The sequence below is a fragment of the Galeopterus variegatus genome, unplaced genomic scaffold, assembly GCF_000696425.1.
Source record: "Galeopterus variegatus unplaced genomic scaffold, G_variegatus-3.0.2 Scaffold649, whole genome shotgun sequence".
NCBI lineage: Eukaryota > Metazoa > Chordata > Mammalia > Dermoptera > Cynocephalidae > Galeopterus > Galeopterus variegatus.
The window spans coordinates 224,370-245,824 of NW_007726760.1; the positions used below are offsets into that span (position 1 = coordinate 224,370).

The 21,455-nt window shown below is 41.1% G+C and overlaps 1 protein-coding gene across 1 annotated transcript in view; it reads right to left on the reverse strand.

Annotated features, from left to right (window-relative positions):
- The window catches only part of KPNB1 (karyopherin (importin) beta 1), a 26,442-nt gene that overhangs the window by 3,591 nt on the left and 1,396 nt on the right, over window positions 1–21,455 (reverse strand). Inside the window, exons 3-17 of the mRNA XM_008570980.1 lie at window positions 19,030–19,212; window positions 15,473–15,673; window positions 14,254–14,406; window positions 12,893–13,003; window positions 11,731–11,832; window positions 9,800–10,024; window positions 8,357–8,548; window positions 7,454–7,584; window positions 6,315–6,462; window positions 4,955–5,026; window positions 3,571–3,715; window positions 2,202–2,284; window positions 1,562–1,669; window positions 1,040–1,183; window positions 829–934 (exon numbers count right to left, since the gene is read on the reverse strand). Coding sequence (XP_008569202.1) covers window positions 829–934; window positions 1,040–1,183; window positions 1,562–1,669; window positions 2,202–2,284; window positions 3,571–3,715; window positions 4,955–5,026; window positions 6,315–6,462; window positions 7,454–7,584; window positions 8,357–8,548; window positions 9,800–10,024; window positions 11,731–11,832; window positions 12,893–13,003; window positions 14,254–14,406; window positions 15,473–15,673; window positions 19,030–19,212 — 2,104 coding nt within the window. The remainder of the gene's footprint in view (window positions 1–828; window positions 935–1,039; window positions 1,184–1,561; window positions 1,670–2,201; window positions 2,285–3,570; window positions 3,716–4,954; window positions 5,027–6,314; window positions 6,463–7,453; window positions 7,585–8,356; window positions 8,549–9,799; window positions 10,025–11,730; window positions 11,833–12,892; window positions 13,004–14,253; window positions 14,407–15,472; window positions 15,674–19,029; window positions 19,213–21,455) is intronic.

A 21,455-nucleotide genomic window follows, 5' to 3' on the forward strand; every position in this document is an offset into this window, starting at 1 on the left:
AAAAAAAAAAAAAAAAAAAAAAAAAAAAAAAAAAAAAAATTACAACTATTCTACCCCTATAAACAAGGTTCAAGCTAGATAACCAGTAGCATATAGTATATTAAAGTATTCTTCCTCAGATTAAGATGTCATCCTTCAAGTCAACAGAAGAGATAAATAATCCTCTTCCTATAAGCAGATATAATATAGAAGAAACAAATGGAACTCTTCCCTCTGAGCCACTGATGTCAAAGGGGGCAGATATTTCCCAGTCAGTAACAGAAATATCAGGTGATAGAACTCTGATTCCCCAATACTCCAATCTCAGGGGATATGGGGTGGAGGAATTCGCCTCAACAACTGTCACTCATGGTTGGCACAGAAAGCACCAGCATTTCTGCTGTAGTTTTCCCAAAAGCCTTGCTGAATCGCATCCCTTGCAATGCTTAAGAAATGTGAGCCAAAGAAGCAAAGGAAGGGGAAGCAGAAATAATGAAGCCTACAGCCTACCCCGAAGCCACCCTCTTCATTAGGGCACTGCTCCCCCTTCTCTCCTCAGATGCTAGTTCACAAGTGAGCTACAAAATGACACAGGCCATGGGCCGGCCCGGTGGCGCACTGCTACAGTGCACCGCTTGGGAGTGTGGCGGCACTCCCGCCGAGGGTTCGGATCCCACATACAGACCGGCTGCTCACTGGCTGAGCGAGGTGCGGACGCAACACCGAGGGTTGCGATCCCGTTGCCGGTCATGAAAAAGACAAAAAGGAAAAAAAAAAAAAAAAGACACAGGCCATTCAGCTAAGTGCACACTGGTCAGTGGACTAAAGGAAGTGGGTTGAATACTCAACGGTGTACGTTCTCCTGATCTCCCTTCAGTCCTTGGACGATTCCGGTATAGGCTTCCAAGCAGCCTTCCCTTAGCTCATTCAGATAATCCACCATGTCATAGTCTGACTGTAAGAGACAAAGAGTAGAATCTCCATCATATTGATCACCTTTAGTTGTATGTTTGTCACCAACCCCTCTCCTCTGATCAGAGCAAGTCAGCTTTAAGCTTACCTTATCCACTTGGGCTTGGGAGGCCTGCTGAAGAGTATTCAATACAACTTCTAGGTATTTTTTAAACTCTCCACCAATAGCAAGAGCAATATCACCAAACACTGACAGAATCTGTGGCTTCACAGACCTGTGGACATTCTCGTTCTGACAAGGAAAAAAAAAAAAGCAAATTAATAAAAAGTCAAAATTTGTTTGGACCAAAGACTCAAGAAACTTTCATTTGTGATAAGCAACTACTAATTTTAAATATCTGGATGGCTCTTTATAGCTTCTAAAACCTTTCCCATTTGTGCTACATCAATTCTAACTAAGCTAGCACAGGTACTGTTGTTCCCACTTTACATACAAGGAGACTGAAGCTTCAGAGTCAACTGACTTGTTAGAATCATCTGTGAAAATAAACAATTTCCTTCTTCATAAGCCCACATCCAACATTCTGGGAACTTACAGATCCCTGTCACATATCTTGATGTTTAACTCTGTCTTTACAACTGGTTAACTGGATTGTGTGTAGACACTCACCCCCAAGTTCTCGAGTAGCAGCTGCATCACCTCATCACAGAAAGGTATGATGTTGGATTGCAGGGCACGGCATAAATCTCCCACTAAGCCCACAGCTGCCAAACAAACCTGCAAAGAATCAAGAAAATAATCTCCCTAACAGAAAAGACTGTCTGCAGGGATAAGGCATTATTTTAACTTAGCTGCTGGTCCTTTACCACTTGAACCTAGAGTTCAAGAAGAAAACATTCTCCTCCCTCTGCTGAGATTAATTTTAAAAACTAATATGGCAGGAAGAGAACTAGGACTATCCGAAGTATCACTAGGAAAGGACAGAAAAGATGTAATTCACCAGGGATGGTTGTGGCAGAAGCCTTGCTCTTTAGGGTGCTGACAGCATAACTCATAACTTTATAGCTGCCCTTGCATCAGTACAGTCTAGGCAAACAGTCATCTTGTGCTCCCTTATCTGGTACACCCAATATCCTGTGTTTCACTAACTACTTCCAGTTCAGATGCTCAGGCAATAAATAAAGTAGCTCAACTTTTAGGACAATGCACAGGAAAAAAATACCTAGGTTATGGGAACCTGATTTTGTCTATACTAATGTGACTATCAGGTACAAATGAGAAATATATCATTTTGAAAAGCATATCCTACCTGGTACTCAGCATAATTTTTCAATCCAATACCCAGGAAGGGTTTAAAGGCCTCCATGTACTTGAGGAATTCACCACCCAAAACTGTAATGAAATAAATTATCAGCTAATGGAACCACTGTATATCACAGAGGTGAGCAAAAATAACCATCCTAGCTCTCCCAAAATGTATTCATTCCACTCAGTAGGTTGGGTGGAGTGTGCAGTAAACTACTGAATTCACCATGAAGACATTGATGTGGCTGTTGTACATAAGCCAAATTTATAACTGCTGCAAGGGCCTCCATTCTTATGACTTAAGAGACAATGCCAACCCTCCACAGAATGGGATTTTACTCTGGCTGAAACAACAAAGTGGTATGGCCCTCAAAGAATGTTAAGGTTGTGAATTAGCTGAGCCAGCAATACTGCCTCTTGTTCACCCCTTCATCTGATTGTAACATGTGCTCTCTGGAGGCCAGCTTCGAAACAGGGTCCTTAGGCAATCCCATCAACAGCTTAACAAGCCACAGCCAAGAAAAGCAGCACTGGGCTTCAGATCCAATCTAGCCACTCCAGGAGCCAAAATTAACTTCCCTGCCCTTTCAGGGTGGTCACATGTTGCCTGATCAGTTGGATATAGGCTCTTTATGCCAGAAATAGGTCTGGTCTGCAGGAGAGTGGTCCTCAGGTAACAAGTCTCAGGTCACCCCTGAAGAAACATTTCAGGTTTCTAAAGTGCTCTTTAATGTGCTCTTAATGGTCCTTCAAAGAGTCTTAAGTCAGATATGATTTCCCCAAAGCAATCCTGCATAGTCAGATATGTAACAATCAGAAAACCAATTAATTCTAGAACTCACTCAGTGTTTCATTCCATCCCATACCAGGCACCACAATGTGTCAACCTGAGTCCAAAGCATTACAACCTGAACCAGCAGGTACCAATTGCCAGGAAAGGAAACAAACTTTTGCTTCCTCCATCCTTTTTTTTTTTTTTTTTTTTTGTTTTTTTTCGTGTCCGGCAACGGATCGCAACCCTCAGTGTCGCGCCCGTACCGGACCGGGACCGGCAACGGGATCGCAACCCTCGGTGTTGCGCCCGCACCTCGCTCAGCCAGTGAGCAGCCGGTCTGTATGTGGGATCCGAACCCTCGGCAGGAGCGCCATTGCACTCCCAAGCGGCACACTGTAGCAGTGCGCCACCGCGGCCCATTCCTCCATCCTTGACAGAAGCCAAACCTCAATAAAGCAAGTTGAGTTTCAGGAGAAGGAACGTAATGAACACAAGATCCCCAGTAAAAGGACTATGCTTTCTGCAGTCAAATATTCTTCAAAGCCACTGAAACTCCTGCATTCTAAAGACATTCCCAGCCTGATTACCACTCACTGACCTTCCACCAGTGTGCTAACTGCCATCAGGGCATCCTCCTGCACGCCCCCAGACCCAGCTGTGCTTTGGAACATCCTTAACAGGGAAGCCATGACCACATCGGAAATCTGCAAAGCATCTTGATGTTGCACTTTCCGGAGAACATTCTGTGAAATGAACAAGAGTTCAGGACCTGTAGATTCCAAACCCTCCACAGAACCCTATACCTTTTCTTTTTAAAATCAATTAAGTCCCTTGATTCCCCTCCCCCCAACTCCCCCACTTTGGAAAGGCCAAATACACTTTTTATGCTCAAGAACTTTGACATCATCAGCAATAAAACATTGATTTTAACATCTCTTCTGTTTTAACTTCAGAACAAACAGGAGATGACCCTCCATGATGTAGAAAGTCACCTCCTCTGCATTTCATTTATGTCTAACTGTTCAACAAATCCCTGTCAGTAGCTTTCCTACTCCAGTCTCACTGAAATTAGTTAAATTATTTCAGCTTTAAAGAAAGTCATGTCATATTAGAGTTCTTCCTCATAAAACAAAAAAAAGCAACCATTCCTGTATCCTAACACATCTGCAGATAATGGTTGAGAAATAGTCTTGATGAAGTGAAGACAACCTAACTTCTCCCAACTTAATACACACCTCCCGCCTTACTCTTGTTTGCTTCAACTAATATCACTGAATAATCTCTGTATTTTGTCTGATGAGAAAGACCTCATAAAATACTTTAAAAAATAAGTTTGTGGTAAAAAGAGAAGGGAGGTCATGGGTAAGATAACCTAGTGTCACTGAATTATAAAGCCTAGTACCAATTTAAACCTCAGACAAGAAGTTCCAGGGGTTTCCTGTTCTCTGGTAGAAAAGCTCCTCATACACTTCATGAGTGAAGAATGACATTTTAGTTTTCCCAGTCTCTCCACAGAAAAGGAGTTTACTGTGAACACAAGGCACTACAAATGATGTAAATGATAAAGCTTCCAACAACAAATGTTTCAAAAGATGATGGTAGAAACTCAACGCTGTATTTTAAGCCAAGTGAACCACAGCTGGGGAACTGAATCTGACCGAACTGGGCGTGGACAACTTAATAAAAACCCCTACACGAAAAGCTACCAACACAAACTAGTTGTATAGCTGGGAGGGACCGTCACACACTGAGTAGTTTCCCTCCCTACACTGTGCATAAAACTATTTGGATCTTTCTGGACAGACAGGAAAGGAAGGCGGGAAATTTCTCTCCCAATTAGTCACAGACCAAGGCCTTCTGAAAACAGCTTCTGATCAGCATCACCTACACCATTTCAGAGTTCCTTGTGTTCATGAACTTGTCATACTGAGATACTGGTTTCCATCCCTGGAGCTATAAAAAGTGAAAAGGAACCATCATACCTGAAGAGTTGCACAAAGTAAAGACTGAAGGTCATTGAACTGGATCCTATCAGATGTGCTCTGGATATGTGACTACAAGGAAAAGAAGAAAACACCATGTTCTAAAGAAAAAACTTGCACTTGTGCTGGGGCTGCCAGGACCATTAAATAATCTTTACAGGCTGGCCATTTAGCTCAGTTGGTTACAGCACAGCCTTGTAACACCAAGGTCACAGGTTCGGATCCCTATATCAGCTAGCTGCCCAAGATAAATAAATAAATAAATAAACAAACAAATAATCTTTACTAATGTTAATATAGGAAAGTAAATAAAAAACACACATAATGTATATAGCATAACACATGTACGAGTAAATTGTGACAAGCAATGCAAGTGTTAAGTTGCAATGTTTTCTGTATAGGCCTTCTATCTTTGAGAAAACATATTCTTAAACACCAAAAAGAGAGAACAGTCAGTCTTGTAGTGGATTGAATTGTGTCCCCCTAAAGCTCCCTGAAGCTTGAATTGTGTCCCCCAAGTTTTATGTGTTAGAAACTTAGCCCCCACTGTGACTGTTAAGAGGGTGGGAAATCCTATTATGGTAATTGAAAGGTGGAGCCTTAAAGAGGTGATTGGATTGTAGGACCGTGCAGTAGTGAATGGATTAAAAATGATGGTCAGGGCCAGCCCTGTGGCTCACTCGGGAGAGTGTAGCACTGCGCTCCAACCACGGGTTCGGATCCTATATAGGGATGGCCGGTGCACTCACTGGCTGAGCGCGGTGTGGGTGACACCACACCAAGGGTTGCAATCCCCTTACCGGTCACAAAAAAGGGGAAAAAAAAAAAATGATGGTCAGGGGCATGGTTCTGAGGGCTTTAAAAGAGGAGAGTCTGTCTCTCTCTCTCTGCTTCCACCATCTTGCAATGTGAGACCCCTGGCCACCACCATCACGTGGACTTTGGACTTCCTAGCCTCAGAAACTGTAAGCAATAAATATGTTTTTCTTTATAAATCACCCAGTTTCAGGTATTCTGTTATAGCAACACAAAATGGACTAATACAACTCTTGAACATAGTTCTATGTCAGAAGTACTACCCCACTGACACCAACAGCCAGGGGCATTCTTTTTTTTTTTTTGTCTTTTTCCGTGTCCGGCAATGGATCGCAACCCTCAGTGTCGCCCCCGCACCGGACCGGGACCGGCAACGGGATCGCAACCCTCGGTGTTGCTCCCGCGCCCCGCTCAGCCAGTGAGTGGGAACCGGTCCGTATGTGGGATCCAAACCCTCGGGCGGGAGCGCCGCCGCGCTTCCCAAGCGGCGCACTATCCAGTGCGCCACCGGGCCGGTCCCCAGCCAGGGCATTCTAAGTCTCACCTCCATCTGAAGCACCTGTTGAAGTCGTTCCATGATGACCAAAGTAGTTTTCTGAACTGCAGGGTAACAATCCTTGGCACTGTTTTTCACAATTTCCATTAGAGACTCATATGCAGAACTCCTCAGGTTGTTCTGGTGTCCATCAGGTCTGAAAGAACACACAGTAAAATCTTAAAAGCCTCAACTGAGGAGAAAGGACAGATAAGTTGTTATAATGTAGCCACTGTCTCACCAAAAATAAGAGGCCAGAAACTGATATGGTTGCAGACCTGGTCTGACAGCACTATATCCAGGAACCGTATTTTCAAAAGCCCTTTGAGGCAATGGCTAATTCCATTAGTCTTCATACTTGGTTAACATTTAGATTGGCCCTTGGTTAACATTTAGAATGGCCCTACAATTTTAGGGGGGAAAATTGGTTTGAAATGGTAAAGAACCCATGTGAACAACTCAAGGGTTGCCTGAATAGCTATGAACATACCCCAATTTTCTTAAGTCATCTGCAAGAGATATCTTTATATACAATCTCAAACAAAGGAGTGGAGAAGACCTAGTTAAGCATGGAAGATATTATGCCCAACCCCCTAACAGTCTACTCTGCTCATGGCTTTAGGTACAGCTCACACAAAACACAGACAATTAAAGGTTGTCCCCAACTTATAATTCTTTAAACTACACCTCAAAAGCTTGCTCATAAACCAACTGTATTTAATGCCAAGTTCTTCATCCAGTATCATAAATGGCAGCTAATGATTTGATGTGGTAGTTAAATTCATAATGAGCGTCACCATTTCTCTTATGCCGTAATCAAATCTCCTGTTAACTGTCAACATTGCAAAAGGAAGGAACCTCTCTAGATCAATTACTCTGTAAAAGGAAGTAGAGAATTGAGACTATTTTCCACCTTTAATTGTAAACTGAACAATTCTACGGTAGGCACAGTCTATATTTCTTTGTTTCTTCCTCTCTTCTATTTAAACAAATAATCATCTACTACAAAACTCTTAATTCCTCCAGATTGCACAGGCAAAGTCTTATCCTGTCTCACTGTGTTTCTATGATTAGACTAGATATCCTCCATACAGAAGGCAACTGCTTGGATGCAAAGACATCCCCCATTTCTGTGGAATGTCAGCTACCTGTCTGTAGTCTCCAAAAGTTTCTGAACAATGAGTTCGAATGAAGAAGATAGGCAATAGGTAGCTGGTTCTTCCTGATCATCAGCTACGTCCGCAGCTTCGTAAGCAGCTTCAGCCAGACTGGAGAAAGCCTGAAACACACACATTTAATATTAGTACTGAAAAGAATTCCAACCCAGGATTATGTCATTTTTCCTTCAAATACCTTGGGCAATATTTCCTCTCCAATTGACCTAAGAATAAGTCAATGCTAAGTGAACCTCCAACTTTTTCTGTCAAGGTCATCGCAAGACAACTTAACATTTTACAGGTCTTTAAAATTAAATATGTATTTATTTATATTTTCTGTCTTGTCTGATAATCTGCCCACAACTCTCTAAGGAGCAGAGTACTTTCATGTACTACGAATGCTTGCCATTTCACTACTTCTCCTCCCATTCACAGAAAGACTATTTTAGCCCCACTTCTTCCTTATTTGAATTTCCTCCCTCACATGCCCCAAAGGTCCCTAATAAACATAGCCTGTACTGACTCGGATCTTAGACTGCTTAACTTCCTTTCCTCTTGTCCCATTCTCAGCAATGGTACTTCCTATAACCAACAACTCTCTTATTCACAACTTCTTGTCCCCAAGCAACCCCAGAAAGAAAACTAGGTCCAGATAGTTCCTCTGCTGGTTACCATGACTGTTCTAACTGGTCTGGGAATCATTACCATGAGTCAACAGCTCCCACTGGCTCCTGCAGTTGGCATCTCCCCCACATTTTTATCGAAGAAATTAGAAAGGAGATACTATTCAGAAAAACCTTCCAGTGAGGCAGATCCATTTCTCTCCCACACCTCCTACTCTCCTGCCAATGGCTCAGGCAAGCTCCTTTTCTCACCAGGAAGAAAATCCCTTACCCAGCACACATTTGAAGCCACTCTGGGTTCAGCACTGAGGCCCTCAATCAGACACTGCAGCAAGGGAGCCAAGTAGACGTCATTGATGGCAGCTTCAGGGAGCAGTTCACAAATTCTGCCCACAGTCCATGCAGTTGTATCTCGAACAACTACACTGGGGTCCTTCATCAGTTCTATTAGGGTGGGCATAGCCTGAAAATACAACAGTTATTAGCAAAGCAAAACAAAGATTAAAACCCACACTGACTGCTACCTCGGAAGAGGAAATAATGACAGATAGGTTTTAACTCAAAACATCACAAGATGCTTTTGTAATTATAAAAGACATGCTTGTGAAATATTTATCAAAACAATAAAAGTAAGTAAACTTAAATGTGAAAAAGTCCTACTGTCTTCACCGAATCCCAATATAGAGTTCTATAAAGAGTTTGGTGTGGGGCCGGCCCGGTGGCGCACTGGAGAAGTGCGCCGGTTGGGAGCACGATGGCCCTCCCGCCGAGGGTTCGGATCCCACGTGGAGACCGGTTCCCGCTCCCGAGGGTTGCGATCCCGTTACCGGTCAGTAAAAAAGACAAAAAGGAAAAGAAAAAAAAAAAAAAAGAGTTTGGTGTGAATGCTTTTAGCAATTTGTGCTGAATAAGTCAGGTAGAGATCCCAGGTTGCAGTTATGATGGCATCTGGCTATGTCCTGAAAGAGTTTTATATGCAGTAAACTCAATTACAGTGGACTCTTGTATTATAATAGCAAATAAACACATTTCCATAGGATTTTCGTTATATAAATGTAACTGTATCCAAAGGATGAAATAATCCCAACATTAAAAATTATTGGGCAGGGGCCGGCCTGGTGGCGCACTGCTACAGTGTGCCGCTTGGAAAGCGCGGTGGCGCTCCCGCCGAGGGTTCGGATCCCACATGCAGACCGGCCGCTCACTGGCTGAGCGAGGTGCGGGCGCAACACCGAGGGTTGCGATCCCGTTGCTGGTCCCGGTACGGTGCGGGCGCGACACTGAGGGTTGTGATCCGTTACCGGTCATGAAAAAAGAGAAAAAGGAAAAAAAAAAAATTATTGGGTAATGTTTATGATATAGCATTACATGGATAAACAAATTATAAGACAATTTCACGGTGAGAACTCCATCCTGTTGCACACACTTGCACATAGAAAAAAGCTGCAAGGATAAATACCAAGTTAAGGGTGTTATCCCTGGGCAAAGGGATTAAAGGTGACTTTTTCTTTTTGGCCTTTTCTGGATTTTTTATGTTTCTGGGTCATAAAACTTATGTGTAATTAAAAAAAAAGTTAAACATATTTTACCCTCATTGACAGCAAATTATCTAAAAATAAGTTTGTGGATGGCTATTTACAGTTTTGTTTTTAAAAATAAAGTCATACTTTCAATAAATATCCCACTTTCCACTCCAAAACTCCCTCAGCTTTACCTGTATAACCAGTGGTTTGAGCTGATTGGGCTCTGGTCCTTCCAAGATACAGCCAAAAGCCATTACGGCGGCATCCCGGTACCGCCAATCTGGGTTCTTGATGTGTTCTTTAATGAAGGGGAGGACATGTGGGACAATGTCATCTTCACAGCAGGTGGCCAGAAGCATGAGGCACACCCCTGCTGCTTTGCAAGGGTTCCAGTCATCATCATCATCATTTTCATCCTGGTGAAGGAACACGGCACTAGTTTGTTCAAAGAATCAATTTAACTCATACGGGGTCCTCTGACTACTCTCAAATGCTTTAGGACTTAAGCTTCAGGGAAGTAAACAAAATATAAAACCTTTACATTTTATCTCTTCCACAAAAGATTCATTTCACCATAGTCTTTGTTAAACAAGATGCGGACGGAGAAGATTCTACCTGGTAACAATGAGAATGAACAAACTCCAACTACATGCCACAAGGATGAATCTCAAACATGTTGAGGTAATGGAACAACAAGAGTCTGTTACATGATTCTAGTTATATACACTTCAAAAATCAATTGAAGTTAATCAATGGATTTAAAGGTCAGGAAAGTAAGGTAGTTGATGATTGGGAAGAAGACATGAAAGGGGCTTTTGGGGTGCTAGTAATTGTCATATTTCAATAAAAAGTGCACAAAAGAAAAGATTCCATTGAGATCACAACAAGAGTCTGTTACATGATTCTAGTTATATACACTTCAAAAATCAACTGAAGTTAATCAATGGATTTAAAGGTCAGGAAAGTAAGGTAGTTGATGATTGGGAAGAAGACATGAAAGGGGCTTTGGGGGTGCTAGTAATTGTCATATTTCAATAAAAAGTGCACAAAAGAAAAGATTCCATTGAGATCTCCCCTTAAATTGGAATCCAAGGTATGTCTTCCTTATTGCGGCCATTCACAACCACAGTAATTTAAGGCAGGTTGCCCACAGTTTCAGAAAATTATATACATAAAGAACAATTCATTCCCAAATGAGAAAAGCACAACAAAAATACACAAAAGCAAGACACTAAGTCTAAAGACAAAAGTTAGCAACTGTAAAACAAAGACATGATGAAAATTTATGGGTACACTTAGTCCATTTCAAACCAAACATAACTCTTTTGAGACTGCTATATTGAAAGTCATGTACATCCCTAAAAACAATTATATTCCTGTGTACAAAGAAATTTTGCACTGCTGAAAGCTACCAGCAGTTTCCTCAGAGCACTGCCAGCTCTTTGGTAATATTTCACATGCACCAGACAAGATGAGGTGACAGAAAGAAACTTCCCAAACATCATACCAAGAAAAACTGTGATTAAAGTCAAAAGAGAACAATGGCAACCAAAACACTTTTCTTATAGAACTTCTCTATTTACTCATCAGACCCACATCTTCATGAAGTCTTGTCACTTTATTCTGTCCTGAATCATAATAATTAATGTTAATAATCTTGAAAGATCAGAAGTTTCTTTCATGCGTTGAAGTACTTTAGGATCTGAATAACCCATATGCAACCTCATCAGCATTTTACAAAGATGTATATCGTGTGAACCCACAAAAATATCCCAGATATCACAATACACATTTGAATGGCCTAAAACTAGCAATCTCCCCTCTCGAACTTCCTTTACTGCAACTTCTATCTCTTCTGTTGGTTTAAACAATGCAGCACTCAGGAAATCACAGCATGTGGCTTGTTCTGATCAAGACCCATCTGAGATGTTCAGACTCAATTCTCTTTCACAAATAATTCAGAGCCTAGGGTATCTTACAGATCCAGCTCAGCTGTTCCTGAGTCATCTACAACAGAACATCAAACAGTTGATGGGCTGCCAAATTCCTCCAAAGAAACTGTTCCACAGCAAACCAACCCACCCTTTAAGAAGGTTTCACAACTTACCTAGCTGTAACTCACCTGCTTAGTTAGTGTCTGTGTGAGGATTGGAACCAGGTACTGTAGTGCTCCCTTGGCATAAAACTTGCTGGTGTGCTCAGGGGGCCGTCCTTGTTCAGCTGCCTAAGAAGGAACATAAAGCAAATGCTAGACAAAAACAAACCAGCTGTGACACTAAAGGCATAAATGAGAGCTGCCCAGGGATCTAATTTACAGAAATATATGGGGGTAAATGGCAACATTCATAGTGATCTTTGGAGGTGCTCATTATTGGGTCCACTTCAATGAAATTCCTTTAGGCCATAGATACAACCTACCTTAAAGGACCAAAGAAACCTTAAGAATTACATTCTTTGTTTTCTTTTCTTTTCTTTTTGCTGGCCAGCACAGGGATCAAACCCCAAACTTATCTGCACTATCCTCTAACCAACTAAGCTAACTGGCCAGCTTACATTCTTTTTTCACAAGCTCGATTCATATGAACAACCTGACATCTAAGTGTTCTGTGGATCAAGGGACACCAAGTTTACATAAGGATGCCAAAAATAAGATTTATGTTTTCTGAAGTGCATAAAGGCCAACAAGGTTGGAAAGAAAGCTTGAATTCAAAGATTCTAAATACTGGGGCTGGCTGGTTAGCTCAGCTGGTTAGAGCATGGAACTGTAACATCAAGGTCAGGGGTTTGGATCCCCTTACCAGCTAGCCACCAAAAAAAAAAAAAAAGAAAGAAAGAAAAAGAAAACCCACAAAAACAGATTCTGAATACAGAATTACCCTTTTCCCATATCCCCATATCTGATTCTTTCACCAGAGTTAGTAGACTATCAACTATACAACCCGGGCTTGCAGTAGGACTTCAAAATGAAATAATTCAGCATCAGGTGTCACCTTAGTGAACTGTAACAGCCTGCTGCCCCCTTGTGTTCACAGCACTAATACCAGTACTTACAATAAATCATGCCAGACTGATAATGGGCAAAAACATGAGATGCCTCATTACAGTTCTGTCTCCACGATGGGCTTGGGCTAAAGGAAAAATCAAAATCTCTACAAATGGAGATACCCTCTAAGCTCAGTGAGAATAAAGCTTTCCCAGAATAATAATATCCACAAATGAGATATGCCCCAAGGCCCAGTCAGAAAAATAGCTCTCCCCCTACACCAACGCTCTCCCAGGCTCACCTCCGAAGCCTCAATGGCCAAATCCATTTCTTCATCACAGACATTGGACCAGAATTCTATCCCTTGTAGGGCCACCTCATCAATGTCACTTTTCATTGCTTCAATTGTGATCTTAAGAGAAAAAAAGATGACATCCCAGAATCCAAACAAGTACTGACTCAAGTGAGACCACACCCCCACCCCCAACCACAGACATTTAAATTTCAAAAATATAATTTATAAAAGCTAGGTCTGAAATGAAAGGTAGGACAAAGGAACAGATTTTCAAAATACACTCTTTTTACCAGCACAAAGATAGCACAAGTTTGTTTATTTCAGAGAACAAATGTTTTCTGGAAGGTGGCAAATCCACATGAAATGTGGTGAGAAAATGAGAAGAGTAATAAACTTTATTGCTACTTTCCTAAGCTAAATCTTCTGAAATCTAGAAGGAAAACCCTGTGTTAGAATTGTGGTTTGCTACAGCTTCGCAGACCTCCCCACTTTTAAGGCCAAGAAATGGCAAAAAGCCTAGCTAAAGTGTCAATAAACATATGCAAAATACTTTCAGACCATATAATCCAGCAATTCCACTTCTGGAATTCCACTATGGGTTCAGATTCCCATAAAGGCCAGCCACCACCCAAAATAGGAAATTTTGACACATGATACAACATAGAAACATGGATAAACCTTGAGGACATTATGCTAAGTGAAATAAGCCAGTCACAAAAAGACAAATATTGTACAATTCCATTTACATGAGCTATCTAGAGCAGTCGAACTCAGAAACAGAAAGTAATGTGGTTATTGCCAGCAGTTAGAGGAGGGAGAAATGGGGAACTTCTTGTTCAATGAACAGCAGTTCAGTGTTTCAGTTTTGCAAGATGAAAAAGTTCTGGAGATTGGTTCCACAGCAATGCGAATATAACTTAACTGTACACTTAAAAATGATCAAGATGGTAAATTTTATGTTATGTATATTTTATCACACAATCAATCAATAAATCAATAAATAATGAAAGGGGGAAATGTTTTCAGGCAAAACATTCCTAGTTTTTCAAAAGCACCTTCCTAAGCGGTATGAAACAGCTCAACTGCTATAATTTTTTTAAAATCCCAAAATATTCCCAGATTTTGGAAAAACCTAAGCTTAGAAACACTTTAGATCACATTATTTCTAAGAGCTTAATGAAAAATGGCAAACGCCTTATCTCATACAACATAAATCTCAACCAGAAAGAAAATGAATACTTCTAAACAAGGTGGTACTTTCTAAAACATAAACTTTTAAAAAAAGACAAAAAACAAAAACAAACTTTTAATTAACTCTTTCATTCCTCACCTTCTGATCCTATACCTTTTTGTCAAAAGAAACTTACCTCTTTATCAAAGTTTGCTTTGGTGAACTCTAATGAGTTCAGGAGTGCATTAGTAGCAGCTAGCTTCACATTATTACTAGGCTCTTCTTTCCTCATCCCCTGGATTATGGCAGTCAGAATCTCATTGGATTTATCCTGTAGCTGCTCTGGGTCCTGAAACAAGCAGAGAAATGCAATGAATATAACAACCAGCTCATGACTAATCAGCAGTCCTTTTAACTGTAAAATCCACTCAAGCAAGTATCATGACTTTTTACACACATTTCCATTTAGCGACTACACTGCAAACCACCTGCAAAATATCCCAAGGTATTGGTAGTCCAAAACTGAACTGAAACCAAGTTAAACTCATCAACTTTATCTCTGACTTCTTAGCATAATGACTTTGGGCATGAAGTAATATTGGCTTTTCCTCCCTTCTGTGCAAATGGAGATGTCAGTCTGGTGGCTTTTTCCAGGTCATTTGTATCAAATGAAGTAAAGCTTCAGAATATTTGAGGGCCAAGGATCACCACCTGAGTATAACATCTAGCAAGTCTAACTCCAGGTCAAATACTGTGGGTTTCTCTGCTTCCTAAAGTCTATATATCAAAACAGACACCAAGAAAAGAAAAAAACAGACACCAAGAGTGGTAACCTTATCAACAACATTCGTCCTAGGAGGTCTGCATCCAAAATGCTGTCTTGTGGCTCCAACTACAAGTGGCTGACCGGTTAACTCAGTTGGTTAGAGCATGGTGTTGGTAACACCAAGGCCCAGGGTTCAGCCAGCCACCAAAAACAAAAACCAAAATAAATACCAAAAAAAAGTAATGAACCAACTACAGCAAAAATGGGCAAAGCTTTCTGTAATGTAGTAAATGAAAAAGCACCACAGCATTCATGGTACATTGAGGATCTTAAGAAAAGGGATCAGGTCAGGGATGCTCCAAAATGAGAATACCCTCATTTTAAAAGTCTGCAAACTAAGCTTCTCCAAACATATAGATTTCCATTTTGAGTTTGTGACCTTGTTTCTTTACTTTAGAGCATGATTAACAAAGTGCAGATAAATTAACTAAGTATGGAGTTCTAAATTAAATAAAGCAGTCCTTTCAAGACACTCTGTAGTAGCTTGATTTTCTTCATGATTTGATGAGTAATACTAAAACCACGCAAGTCACAGCTAGAGGGAATTAGAGGAATATAAATTAGACAACTACATTAGATAAGTACTTACTATATCTTGGCAAATGTAACCAATAGCTTCCAATGTTGATTCTTTCATATGTTCTGTGCTGTTGGGGTTTGTGACATTGGCCACCAGCTGAGGAATGAGTTCTGGCCACTGGTTTACTGGGATCTCTGCACAAGCAATACCAGCCACACACTGCGAGGCAGAACTAGGCCGGTAAGTTTCTGTGCCCAAAGTCTGCAAAACCTGCCAAAAGAAAAAAGATATCAATTTCTAATACTATTTGACTACATTTTGCCTACCACATCTCTTATATTGGTGTCTCTGAATTCTTTTCTATTACAAAGAAAAGGCTGTCAGAAAAAAAAAAAAAAAAAAAAAAAAAAAAAAACAGCCTCAGTACTAACACCAGCACAATCAACACTGCCCCCAGAACCTAGAAACAAAACCAAGCATCACTTTGCTTCCAAAACCATACACCCCACTTCAACATTCAACATAAGGTAGGAAAGTAGCAGTTAGAAGGGAAGGTAGCATTAAAAGGCAAGAGGAAATTCATTTTCCAAGCTCCTTGCTGGTGGTAAAAGGAAAAGATGCTCACAGCCTTGTTTTGTGGACAGAGTGTGGGACATTAGGATGAAGCTAACTCTGGGGCATTCAGGTGAGACTGATTCACAGTAGATCACTGTCTAACCTGATTAAAGGAAGAGATCTTCTCACTCATGAAATGTGAAACAAACCTTCCTCTTTCTGGCCACTGACAACCCAGCACTCTCACTAACATAGAAAGGCCTTGGTCAAGTAATAACATGACTAAATGCAGAAACAAAGTTACTGATGTTACCAACACCTAAGAATTAATCCTTACTTAACCTCCAATCTGAAAGGATTGGTTGTTTGCCCAAAAATCAAAGAACTGCTCTCTCTACCATCAACAGGTACCAAGAACTACTTAAATATGCCAATTAAAACAAGATCCACTTGTCATTTAACACATCTCATTTGAAATGGTAACCACACAAGCATTTATTTATGTAAAGGGTAAAGGCACAGGTTCAGATAAAGGATGAAGCCACAATTGACCAAGAGTTAATCATTACCATGATCAGCTAATTCAGTCAATGAACTCAGTAAGAATCACCAGTCCACTCAAAAGCAAACAGTTAACTGTTCCTGGCATGAACACAGGACAAAGAATAGCTGCCAGATATACGGGCCAGCTCTGCTGACTGGATCAGGTCACTTCATATCCTGCTTTGTAGCTAGTAGCTAATAATGAACTCCTCATCTTTCCCCCTTATACAATGTACCATCATCCCTGCCCGTGCCCCCACTCCTAACAGCTCTAGGACTAGAAAAACTAGAATGGACTTTACCAAAAACTGTATGGCAAAGACATGAGGTAGCGAGAGGGGAAAATAAGGCGAATTGTCCAGAAAATCAGGGGCTGAATGGGTACTAATCCAAGTCTGATTAAAGTTCCAGTATAGGGTGTCTTTATCCTATACTACACCGTCTCCCAGTATACATATGGAACATACTGAATCCAATTCTATCTTTACCTTTTTTCTCCTTTAAGTTGCTTTTAGAAGACCCTTCATTAATATTACTTGAGGTGATTCAGAGGCTACAAATGTCCCACTCCTGGGAGTACCGGAAGTTTTTTTTAAACTAGGGGTGAGCCTAATAATAACACTCAATTATCAGAAATAAGAAGAATAAGAAACTACCTCAATTTTGCCCCAGTATCCAGATTTCAAAAAAGAAATGACCACCAGCACTGACAGTATTATCAGATGTACTATGAAAGGCAAAGAGGCCAAGATAACTGCTTTTTTTTCATGCACAAAGGCTCAACCATACCTACACAAATTCTTATGCATATTTTTTAAAAATTTGGTGTTAAGAGTGATCTGCCAAAAAATAAGTCAATTACTGTTTCAATCACATCTTACCTCATTTACTATTGTTAATTTAATTTCAGGAAAACAAGAAACTGAACAGGCACTATAAGCATCAAGATTTCCAGTGATGGGATACACTTAGGTAAAAGCTGAGGAGAGTATTAAAATGTTACTACACAAGCAGACCCAATGTGGATAGAAACAGCTTTACATATTTCAAAGAAGATTCAAAATAAGTCAGCTTCCATAACCTAGTTCCCTCTCATGGGTACCTCCATGCAAGACTGAAGATGGAAGGAAGTACACAACTAAAAAGAGAAGTTGTTGCTTTAAGGGACACTGATTTACCTAATGCTGATATTTAGAACCAGGAAATAGTGAATATGCTGTGCATTAACTATGACCTGCCCAAGTACACAAGTAGGAATCCCCCACTGGTTTCTCCTCAGACACCAAAGTGATGACTGCACCGATCTGTTTAACTTACTCCCCTTTGTGCCCTATCCATGTAAGGCAGACCACTAAAGAACTTCATTAACTTAAAAAAAAAATCTGCCCATATATTCTGAATCTGTTGCTTCAGCTAGAATTATGGGTTTCTAATTCAACAAGAACGTCACAAGAATTCCATGATGCAGGGCCGGCCCGGTGGCACACTGGAGAGTGCACCGCTTGGGAGCGCGGCGGCACATACAGACCAGTTCCCGCTCACTGGCTGAGCGCGGTGCGGGCGCAACACTGAGGGTTGTGATCCCGTTGCCGGTCAGTAAAAAAGACAAAAAGGAAAAAAAAAAAAAAGAATTCCATGATGCAGGGCCGGCCCGGTGGCACACTGGAGAGCGCACCGCTTGGGAGCGCGGCGGCACATACAGACCAGTTCCCGCTCACTGGCTGAGCGCGGTGCGGGCGCAACGCTGAGGGTTGTGATCCCGTTGCCAGTCAGTAAAAAAGACAAAAAGGAAAAAAAAAAAAAAAGAATTCCATGATGCAAAGCAGCAAAGGATATTCAATTTTCCTCAAAATTTATCATCCCATTCTTTAAATGCCTTGGAAAAAAAGCCAGGTGTTTCTGAAGGAAGTTTTTCATAACTTTCTAAGGAGATAAAAGCACCATTAACGTCATACTCCTATTTTTCATACTCCTATGAAAGGCCCAAGATATTTTAATTCTCCTTCTGACTCTACAGTGCCATGCCTAAACCATCAAAGAATGAGAATTATCTACAGCAGAAGTTCAACAAGACCTAGGAGCTGGTTGACTGTGGAAGAATCACTTGGGGAGACAGTTTAAAAAATATCCCCAATCTTCACTACAGATCTACCAAACCAGAATCTCTGCAGAGTTTGGAAATACACATTATCAACAAATTCCTTAAGTGATTCTGATTTACAGCACCAATTTGTACACCTCTCCAATTCAACAAAGAGATTTTAAAATTCTGGCATCTAATTAAAGTTTCCCAAACTGCTGCAGCCTACTTCTGGCATCTGAAAAGAATTACAATCCATCGATGGGAATGAATATGCTAAATTGAGAAAGAAGATTTAAATCAAATACAATTTTTATCTTCAAGTAAAATTTAGGTCCCAGAAACCTATCATATTGTCAGCTCTATCCCATGCAAATGACAAAAGAACTGATGATAATGTTTCTTGTTCCCTAGGCAATATGACCAAAAGGAGACAAAAGTTACTTACATAATTCTTGACTTCCCGTCGAGCATTAGCATCAATAGCAAGCCACCTCTGCTGATATTGTGCCTTGATATCTGGATCTTTAGATGTCAAAGAGTTCTTGATTTGTAGACCAGCTGCAACTCTGGCAACCTGACTGTTTCCTGGATTTGCCAGCACTCTGGACAGTTCCACAAGGAAAGTGGGCTGTTAAGACATTATTTGGGAATTTCAACAATTGAGGATAGCTTAGTGAGTACAAACCACTGGGGGAAAATAACACTTAATTTTTTAGGAAGTATAACAAATGTCTCAGGAAAAAATATCCACTTTAAGACTCCTATAAACAACATTACTTAGTATGTGAGGTAGTCACCCATCTTCTCATGCAGCCTAGCTCTTACTGAGGAATTACAGATTTTCCTATCAAGATCATTCTTAGCACTCAAATCTTCACATTAGATCCCTGGAATTAAAGCAATTGGGACACTTCATTGTCCCAAGCACCTAGAACAATGTCTGGTAACCAATAAATATTTGTTGAATGAATGAATGAGTGTTATGACAAGGTAAAAAGTAAAAGGCGTTTCTCTAAATTTAAAAAACCTTAGTAAAAAAAGAATGATATTCTGGGTGGCTTTTGATCTCATGGAAGCAAGTAATCTTTTATAAGAGAGGAAACACCTCCAGATAAGCCTAAAACAGACTTAAGGGCCTAGTCCTCTTTATTTTAGTTGTTGGTGTTCAGAAAAAGAGAAAGTGAAAAAAGCAGACTTATAAGGAAAAATGATGACAAATATTTAGAAATAGAAAAAAATTGAAAAGACAAAAATATCAACGCAAGTAGTTCTAAGAAAAATTATTTTATATTTAATAGTCAACAGTACATTTTGGATCAAACAGAGGATCCCTGAATTGCATGCTCAATCTTTTGCAGCACACAGGTTCCAAAAGCTACTCCCTTTGTTTAAAAATTTTAACATATACACCCCACTCCTCTCCCCCTACCAAAAATAGCCCTGTCCAAACAGCAAAGTTAGCAAGAAAAGCCAAAAGCAGGTATTTTCTTACTACTCACAAGTTCTGCAATCACAGCAGAAGATAATCCTTAAAAAGTTTTATTAATTAGGGCCGGCCCGTGGCTCACTCGGGAGAGTGCGGTGCTGATAACACCAAGGCCCCAGTTCTTAAAAAGTTTTATTAATTAGGGCCGGCCCGTGGCTCACTCGGGAGAGTGCGGTGCTGATAACACCAAGGCCCCGGGTTCGGATCCCATATAGGGATGGCCGGTTCGCTCACTTGCTGGGCGTGGTGCTGACAACACCAAGCCAAGGGTTAAGATCCCCTTACCGGTCATCTTTAAAAAAAAAAAAGTTTTATTAATTATGTACCACTAAAGAATGGAAGGAATGTTAGGAATAAGATAAAAGGCTTCTAGCAAATTAGCAAAAGCAGGAACTGGAATATACCCTAAATGTAAGTATCAGTCCATACTAGTGAAAAAAATCTCTTCCAGGGAAAGTTAAGAACAAAAAAGGTTAGTAGTAAAACCTATCTCATATAAGAACAACAACAACAAAAAAAAATCATTCAAAGGCAGTATGTATAAAATACACTTTGTCACTTTGGTGTTGACATTATTCTGCCTAGATAACACAAAGGAACCCATTAGGTCCCAGTGTTATTTAGACTTATTACCTATTACCTTTAAAGAAGACAAGTATCATCCACCCTTCCCTCTGCTCCCCATCCCCCCGAAAGGAGAGAGACACCAAAAAGAGACGTAACTGCCACCCAGGCTGTTTTAACCAATTCATCCCACAATTTTATACATGGATCCAGTCTCTAGTGGACTTGTCTTCTTTTTCTCTGTACCCATTCAATTTGGAAATATGAAAACCTTTCCTCTATGCTTTTACCAGGAAATAGGCCCGATCTCAAGGATAAGCCTCAATCTGTTGTCTGGGTGCAGATCCCTAGTGATAAGGTCTCTAATCATCGAGGTAAAAAATAAAAAAATACCCCCAAAACAGGTATAATCGGACAGGAGGGAAAAATATCAGTGGGAATGGGCTCAGAGGCAGTCGGGTGCCAGGCCTGGCCATGAGCGCAGATCAAGGGAGATAAGAAAGCGTAGAGTGGAAGTAGGTGGAGAGAGCCATTGGGGCAACGGGACAGGAAGGAGAGGCCGGCCCCGGTCAGAACAGGGCGGGCAGCCGGGCTCGGAGCGTCCACATGGCCCCTAGGCCCGGCTCCCCCACCCCCACCCTTGCTGAACACGCAGCGCCGCACAACCTAACTTCCTTTCCCTCCCTCTTTCTCCCTCCCGCTGCACCGCCGCCCTCAGGCAGCGCGGCGATTGGGCGGCAGCCACCCCGGCGCGCCGCGCCATTGGCCAGCCACGGGGCCCGGGGCGGGACACACCCACCGGCTTCCCGATGGCGGGGTTA